At 33.9% G+C, this 8,532-nt stretch overlaps 1 protein-coding gene across 6 annotated transcripts in view; it reads right to left on the bottom strand.

Moving 5' to 3' along the window:
* Positions 1–584: 584 nt before the first annotated feature.
* RNF170 (ring finger protein 170) overlaps positions 585–8,532 on the bottom strand; it is a 56,678-nt gene continuing 48,730 nt past the window's right edge. For all 6 annotated transcript variants that reach the window (XM_036751061.1, XM_036751062.1, XM_036751064.1 and 3 more), the window contains 2 exons: positions 7,708–7,818; positions 585–3,567 (listed from right to left, as the gene is read on the bottom strand). In XM_036751061.1, coding sequence (XP_036606956.1) covers positions 3,298–3,567; positions 7,708–7,818 — 381 coding nt within the window. In that variant the 3' untranslated portion in view covers positions 585–3,297. The remainder of the gene's footprint in view (positions 3,568–7,707; positions 7,819–8,532) is intronic.

Raw genomic sequence — 8,532 nt, 5'->3', positions numbered from 1 at the left:
TAAGATATAGGATGTTGCCTTTCAATTAATTGGTGGTTCTCTTTTTTCAATCTTCATTTTTAAAAGACTCTGAATCTTACCTGTAGAGCAGTTTGCAAGCTAAAACATCATAACTAGGAGTGGGAGGGTGGTGCTTATTAATACTGGGTATTCTCCAGAGACATACCATTCTATCCTGGCCCGGCCTTTCTGGCAGAGCAAGGTATAAGGATGGTGTTAGTGGAAGAATATATGTTTTGTTGACCTGTTTCGGAAAGAGGCTTAATTCTGACACAAAAAAAGGAACCAAAGGCAAGAAATGGAATAATTACTCTTTTCTTGAAAAGCCAATCTGATTCTGACTCAACACCATAAAGGACCTAAAGTACCTACACATGTAGTATTCTAAGGAGCAAAAAGATATATGCAAATAAGAACACAGAACATTCAGAATAGATATTTTTCAGAAATTTCAGTGAAAATTTATAAGTTAAAAGTGAGTAAACAGTCATAAAGAAAACTCATTTTCCTAGAGAAGGAAGAAAAAGAACAAGTTAAATGGGCAATAGCAAAAAATCCCATATTAGAAAATCATAGTGTTATACTGTACTTAACCAGTCTGCTAATTTGTTTTATTAATTGCAATAAATATGATAAATACAAATACATAAAAGGAATGAAAAAGCATTTAAGCTTTTGCACATTTCAATTTGGAGCTATGACTAAGCATGAATGTTGGCTTGTTTTTCTTCAATATTCACACATGATTTAGAGTCAGGAGGCCTGCAGTTTTCAGAGGGGGAGCAAATAAAATATAAAAATTTATGAATGTAGAACCAATTAGTAAGATATACCACACTCATTTTTCAAATTTTTTGTCATATAGCAAAAATTAATAAATATAGTAAACTATAAGTGGAATGAGATGCTTAACACACATTAGTAATAAATGAAGCAGGAACAATAATGACACTGAATACCATTTCATGGTACCATTCCATGTCTGTCTTAAAAATTTCTGAGCACATACATTGTAGAAGTAATAGCAAAACAAACATTTGAGATATGCTGCTTTTATTTCAAAGAGCAAATTACTTGCACATGTAAATCCAAAGCTTAAACTCAAGTATTATTTCTCCATAACAACAACTGTGAGGTAGATATCCACATAATAATAAGTGATTCAAGTCACTTTTGTTTCCTTGTTGCAGTAATAAAGATTCACCACTGAAAAGCCAGAAATTGTGGTGGTTGTTATATCTGACCAATGGGCAGAGTTTGGGCAACTTGTCTGGACTCCCCAGATAACTGATCAATTTATTATGTACTCCTGGGGGCACTCTGTGTGGTCACTTTGATTTGTGTGATTTTTATCTTGAATCATGGGAGTTACAGCTGATTTCAAACACTGATTAAAAAGTGAAGTACTTAACTTGTTGGAGGTTTAAATACATTAAATTTAACATCTCTTTACATCCATCGCCAGAATTGAACACAATGAACATAAGAAGGTCCATAAATTTTAAAATGTCCTTTTTTAACTTGATGTGATTTCAAACATTACTATTCTTAAAATGCTACAAATTGTGATAAAAATACCTTTACCCAGAATATTAAAATAAAACCAATGTTTATCAGAATTATAATAGTGGGTAGTGTAGGTAAAGCATACATACTGAAAATTTACTTTTTCACAGGATAATTCAATTTTGTACCCTAAGTCAGATTTATTCTTGGCTTGAAGGATTCCAGAATCCCTCAGTTTAGTAAATGTAGGTGTAGCAAAAAATCTTTTAGCTGCTGTTCTTCCCTTTTATGATGAATTAAGGTTTTATAAACAATAGTGAAAAAGTACCTAGTCCATTTTCTGCTTGAGACTCACGCCAAAATTATCCCATAGAAATGAAGACTGTATTAAAACACTTCCAGAGATATATCCTGATCTTTCGCTCCAAATGATAAATCCCCAAAACCTTCCTACCTAAATACACTATGGTCATAACACATCACCTTTCATATCTCTTTTGTTTTGCTGTAGACATCAATAGCTACTTATCATCCCCCAGCACAGAAAAAAGCTGAAATAAGGCCATCATTATGGACATTTTAGAGCCAGTACCGAGTTGATGTCTGTACCTGAATGAATGACAAATAGGACTTTCTGACTGTTTCCCTCTTGATGCCAAGGATAGTCTTACACACAGTAGGGGCTCAATTAATGTTCACCAATAAGGCTAATAGTTTTCATTATCTATTATCACTGATACATTAGGAACTAGCTGTCCCTTCATACTGTTATTGTGACAAAGCTCATTAAAGAACTATTCCAGGTTAAGTCAGCTGAGGAATCTTAAGAGCACATGTCAATTCCCAGGGAAAAAAAAATATTTTTCTTACTCATTTTGTCATGCCACCAATGCATAACGCACGCCAGGCTTGAACTGAATGAAGCAGCAGGTTCTCTTTTGGTAATGTTGTTTATGATTCAGCTACAAGTTTTATAGTCAGTTCATGAAAGTTGGCTTTATTTCCATTCGATTCACCCAACTACCATGATTTAGTTATCTCATTCACCTTTTTGTTATATGATTTCCCTTTGAAAAGATTAAGGTATTGATTTAAGTATTACAATTAAGTGTTTTGGTTAAGAAGAAATGTATATGTTTTGGTCAATCAACAAACATTTATTGAGCACTTACTATCTGTAAGGCATTGACTAGGCTATGAAATTTGGAATTTATTAAAAATTATTTTATGTAAGCCAATGTATGAACTAAATGAATCCTGTGCAAGGTTAAAGTTCTTTTAGCTTTAGCTGATAAAAGTAGTTATGCTGGAATGGAAAAGCAAAATTGTGTTGCAAATGCACAAAACATAGTAAATGCTAAAAGATACTGACTTTTAAAATTTTATGTAACATTTTACTGTAACAAGAAAATTATCCATTATAATATTTATATTTCATATAGGAAGGTAGTGGATAAATTGCATATTTCATAATAACTTTCTACATAGCCAATTGGTTTAGTTTTGAGGGATAGGCAAAGTCAAGATATGAAAATATTCCTTTTCACTTAATCCTCCCCCCATAGTGACTTTTTCAGAAGATATTATTTTATATAGCTAGTTACTGAACAAATAAACATTGCTTAGATAGTTATAAATCTAGCTTCAGTATTACAACCTCCAATACTCTGATACAGTTCCAGTTAGCAACATTTCCTAAGATGTTTTTGAACCTGCAAAATGATAGTCAAGTGTTTTGTTATGGTTCCCTTGAATGGTTTCCCATATAAGCTCAAGCAACATTCATTTATTTCATCTATTTAGCCTTTGTGTTAGTACTTCTCGATACATGATGGAGATGTATATAAGCAATAAAAAGATGACAAAGAAATCATCTAGAAATCCTAGAATTCCAAACAAGGCTTCAGGAACAAAATCCAAGGGTGATATCAGATAGAAAAAAGCTCCCAGTAAACAAAGTAATATCCTGATGCGGAACATCCAGAAAAGGCCCCCAACTGAAAACATTTCCCTGAATGCATGTCTCAGTAAAGTGGGCAGATCCATAATTCTTTCCACAATCTGGCAGGAGGGAAAAACAAACACATATTATATACTTGGTTTTCAATACATTATATTTCATAATATGAACTTCTCAGTCCCAGAATACTGATGCTACCACATCTATGAACTATATCTTATAATTAACCAATCCTTATTTAATTACTGGTTTCTTTTAAAATAGGTGTACTGTTAGTACCACATACATATATCGCACACACACACACACACAAACTACACATTAATACACCAAGGATCTATAGTTTCATTAACATGGAACTCCCTTCATCAATGCAGAATGCATTTAGTCTATCATATAATTTAGTAGATCTAGAAAGCTGCCTATGGTTCAGAAAGGTTAAATCCATGGCCACGTAGCCACTAAAAGGCAAGAGCAAAATTTGAGCCTGGGTCTTCCTTGATTCAAAGACTAGCTCATTACTCACAATGCCTCTCTCTGTCCCTAATACAACATCTAAAACAAACTAAGGAGGTAACACACTTTGAAGATTACTTGAAATCAAAATGACAAGTTGCCTCTGAGTTGAGATAAGCAAAGTAAAACAGTGCATTCATTACATGGCAATTTTGAGATGCAAACCTGTAAGAACCACTTTGGCAACTCTGAAAAGCAAAGAAAGCAGTACCCGTTTGAGTTACAGTTTAGATATTTTGCTTGCCCAACCATTAGCTGTAAACTAATGACTCTCGTGGATTATCTGAATTTGAGCAGGACCTGTCTAGTCATCTGGCTACTATCTGAAATGACAGATTTTTAAGGATAGTTGGAAACATGAGTCACCAGATTATTGTGATCATCATCAAAAAAGCAATTTTGCCTTGTAAAATGCAAAAATTTTATATTTTTTTTACAAGTAAAGTGAAAAATCTTAAAATGACATTTAAAAACTGATAGGTTTTCAAATTTGAAAGATATTTTATATTTAATATAACTTCCTGTATGTTCAATTTGAGTAACTTGGTGGTTAAACTCAAGATATTACCAAAGCATCTATTTTTACTTAATATTACTATAGATAACAACTTTCAAAATATTTTCTAGCTAGACAATGAACAAATATTCATAGCTATAGAGAATTATAGATTTAGCCCCCATTAGTGCTTACAATATGCTAATTAAAATTTTTATTATATACTGCTGTCATTAAATTTTCCCAAGATTTTTGCCAATCCACAAAATATATTAAAAAGTATTCTCTTATATCAAAGTATCTATTTTCCTTCATCTACACGGCTAAATGTTCTTCCCTAATTTATGCAGCCCTTCTTGACATGGCTAACTTGTCACCAACCCCTTCTCTCGATCCCAATTCCTTCCATCTTCTTGACCTTGCTTATCAGTTATCTTCTCTTCCATGCATCTTCAGTCTTTCCTTCCCCTTTCTGTCAGCTCACTTAGTTACTCCCTATTAAAAAAAAAAATCCTTCCTTTGACCTGGCTAGTCCCTCATGCTATTATACCATGTCTTCTGCCAAAATCCTAGTCAGTACTCCCACACACAGTCATCACTCCTAAATTCTAATTTTGCTTAATTTAAACTGTTTTCATCCTCTCTGACCTTTCTGTTATAAGACACTACTGACCATCCTCATCCTTTTAATACCTTCTCCACCCCTTGACTTTCGTGATGCAGAATTTTGGCATATATCTCTCTCATACTTTTCTCACCATTCCTATTTTTTTTCCCTAACCCTTAAACATGGGGGGCCTCTAAGGTGATCCTTCTCCCTCTCTCTCTCTATATATATATACATGCACCTTTAGTGATCCCATCAACTAGAACTTCAGTCACTACACCTGTGGAAATGACCTCCCCAAATCTCTATCTCTACCCCCCTAAACTTTCCTTAAAACTACAGTACTACTGCTACCTACATAATGCCCCAGTGGCAACTCAAACTCAATATTTCTAAAACTTAATTCATCATTCCCTTCTTCCCCAAACTTTGTCCCTCCCCTTAACTTCTCAATTAATGTTAATAATACAGTATGACCACTATCTGTCAGGCTTATAATTGTAGAGCTATCTGATCCTTCTCACAGTTGCCCCATCTTTTTACACTCCTGTTATCTTGTGGACTAATGTAATAAAACTTCTATTGGTTTTTCTGCCTCCACTATATCCCCTCTACAATCCACCCTTCATACGTCTTCTTCCTAAATCACTAGATGGACCAAATAACTCTATTCTAAAGCTTCCTTAGCTCCCCACTGCATACTGAATGAACCCATTCCTGCCATTCAGAGCTCTCCCTCCAGAATTTTGTTTCAACCCAATCATATACCACTCCCCTTCATGTATTTTATATTCCAGGTAAAGTGGACCACTCTCTGTTCAGGTCTTCCTGGATTCCTGGAATGAACTCCTAGATCTTTAGCTATACTGCTGAAATTCCTTCCTTCAGGGCCCAACTTAATAGTTAATTCTTTTATGAAGCCTTCCCTTGCCTTCCTCCTCCTCTTCAGTTGAAAATGATCTCTCTCCTCTCTCATATTTTTCATTGCACATTACTTCAACCTGTCAAGGGAGACCAGTGACTAGAATGCTGAACTTGGAGGCAGCAAGGCCTGAGTGTGAATCCGGCTTCAGATATCTACTATTGTCCTTGTGACCCTGAAAGTCACTTAAACTCTTTTAGCCTCAGTTTCCTCATTTGTAAAATGGGAAAAATAACAGCCTCGCAGAGATTGTTGGAGGATATAATTTATATAATAATATATAATTGATATAATACAGATAAAAGTGCTTGTCAGCTCTAACGTATTATATATTAGTCACTATTATCATACCCTCTCTGGTATCATAATTATTTTTCAATATATCATCCTTTCCCTCCTCACATTGCATTGAAGCTTATAAGCTTCTTGAGAGCAGGATCTGTCATACTCACACCTTTTGGTATCTCTATCATGTAGCCTATCACTTTCTGCATAGCATATAGCACTTTGGAAATTATCTATGATAATTCTTGTGTTTTGAACATGTTAGCTTTTCAAGGACTGTCCTGTTTGTTTTCAAAGACTAATAAAACACAGTGGTGCGCAGTGTTCAATTCCTGTCTCAGACACATTTTATCCCTGTGACCCTGGACAAGTCACTAAAGCTGTCTTCCTCAGTTTCCTTGTCTGTAAAATGGGGATAATGATAACACCTTACCTCCCAGGGTTGTTGTGAGGATCAAAGTGCTCTGAAAATCTTAAAGCATTATGTAAATGCCAGCTATTCTCAGTGAGGTAAGGCAGATTTTTGGATTAAAGATGGTTCAAAAAGTTACAAAATCTAGCATACTAAACAAGGAGATTCACACATTGCCTTACCATGTAAAGGTTTGTTCCTCCCTCAGTCCTACCTGCCTGCTTTTATTTGCATGACAGGGTGAACAAGGCATGATCATATGTGATTTGTAAGAATGGGTCTTGGTATATTCTGGATGCTTGCTTACTGGTAATAACACATTTTATGGTAAATTGTAAAAACTCTTCTAGAGTCATTTATAAAACTTTTGAAGATACCAGACTAAAACTGCAAAAGTGAGAGTCTATTTTAGTTTACCACAACATTTTCTCTGGGCAACTAAAATAAAATCATGAAAAAGTTTTGGAATAATTACGACGATGTATAAAAAATATAGCCTAGGAATGAGACTTGACCAAAGGACATTGTTGGGAGCATTATACTTAAGTAGATTTAAGACCAAAACTATGAAGTTCTAAACTTATTCTCATCTTTTTTTTAGTACAGTTGTGTGTTCATAACTCTCTATTTCCCTCAAGTTTGATTATTACAACTGTGGTTGTTAGTATCTATTTCCTTTACCACTGCCTTCTAAACAAAACCTAAGAATTATATAGACTTTTAAAAAACTTTTAAAACTTTTTAAACAGTTTCAATATTATATTTGAGGGTGACTATTTTGTTTCAATTAACCCCTTCCAATTTAAAAAAAATTATTTTAATCAATTTTTTTGTAAGAGAAATTTATTCCTTGGGAAAGCTCCTCCTGGGCAAGGTTACTGAGTCAGTGATTGACAAAACTGAAGGAAGAAGCAAATGTCCAAGAGTTTGGTCAATACATATTTTGCTATACAAAAATAGAGGATCAAAATGACCACTATTTTGCCACTTTGATGTTACTTACTGATCTGGGTTGTCCTGAGAATCTTCGATTATAGTCATTAATATCTTGATGCAATTCTGAGACATCCTGAGTCTGATTATCTTCATCAAATACTGGTAAAAGTAAGGTAACCTGTATAAAACAAAAAAAGTTATTTTTGTTACTCCTGGAACTCTTCAGGGAATAAATGGTAAATTGCTGAATTTTTCAGTAACATCATTAATGTTCATCTGTGCATGTTGCCATTATTCATCAGAATAAAAAAGACTAGAGTCCTGTTTATTTCTTTTAAAGAAAGCAAAATTAGAAAAAAAACTGTATAATAAAATACAATGCTCATTTATTTATAACTATTTAAATTCCTACAATATAAACACTGATTATACCCACTCTAGTTCTAATTTTTTTTGTTACCATAAAGAACTAATTAATAAAAAAAAAAAACTATTTTTTTGGCCTGGGGATATTGGGTGATATGGGAATGACAGGAAAACATAAGCTACAAAATGGCACAAAAATATGATTATTTTGAGGAGTAAATAAGTGAAGGTAATATCTTTATCATCTGGGATTTTGATTTCCATTAAGACCTTCAAGTCACTAATACTTAAGACATAGATCAGTCCTTATTTGTAGCACAAAGGTGCTTTGTCTAACTTGTCATTTAAATAGATTAACATAATGCCATTAACTCTTTCATGAGGAGACAGAGGGAGGACTGCTAAAGACAATCTACACCAATGGGTATTAACAAATGTATTCTAGTTCCAAACAAACTGTGATGGTTCCAGGTTCCAGGACAACATGTAAAAAACCAGGAGTTGAAATCTCTAGGTAAGCCATGGA

This window comes from Trichosurus vulpecula, chromosome 3 (assembly GCF_011100635.1).
Source record: "Trichosurus vulpecula isolate mTriVul1 chromosome 3, mTriVul1.pri, whole genome shotgun sequence".
NCBI lineage: Eukaryota > Metazoa > Chordata > Mammalia > Diprotodontia > Phalangeridae > Trichosurus > Trichosurus vulpecula.
This window is presented reverse-complemented; position numbering and strand designations above follow the sequence as displayed.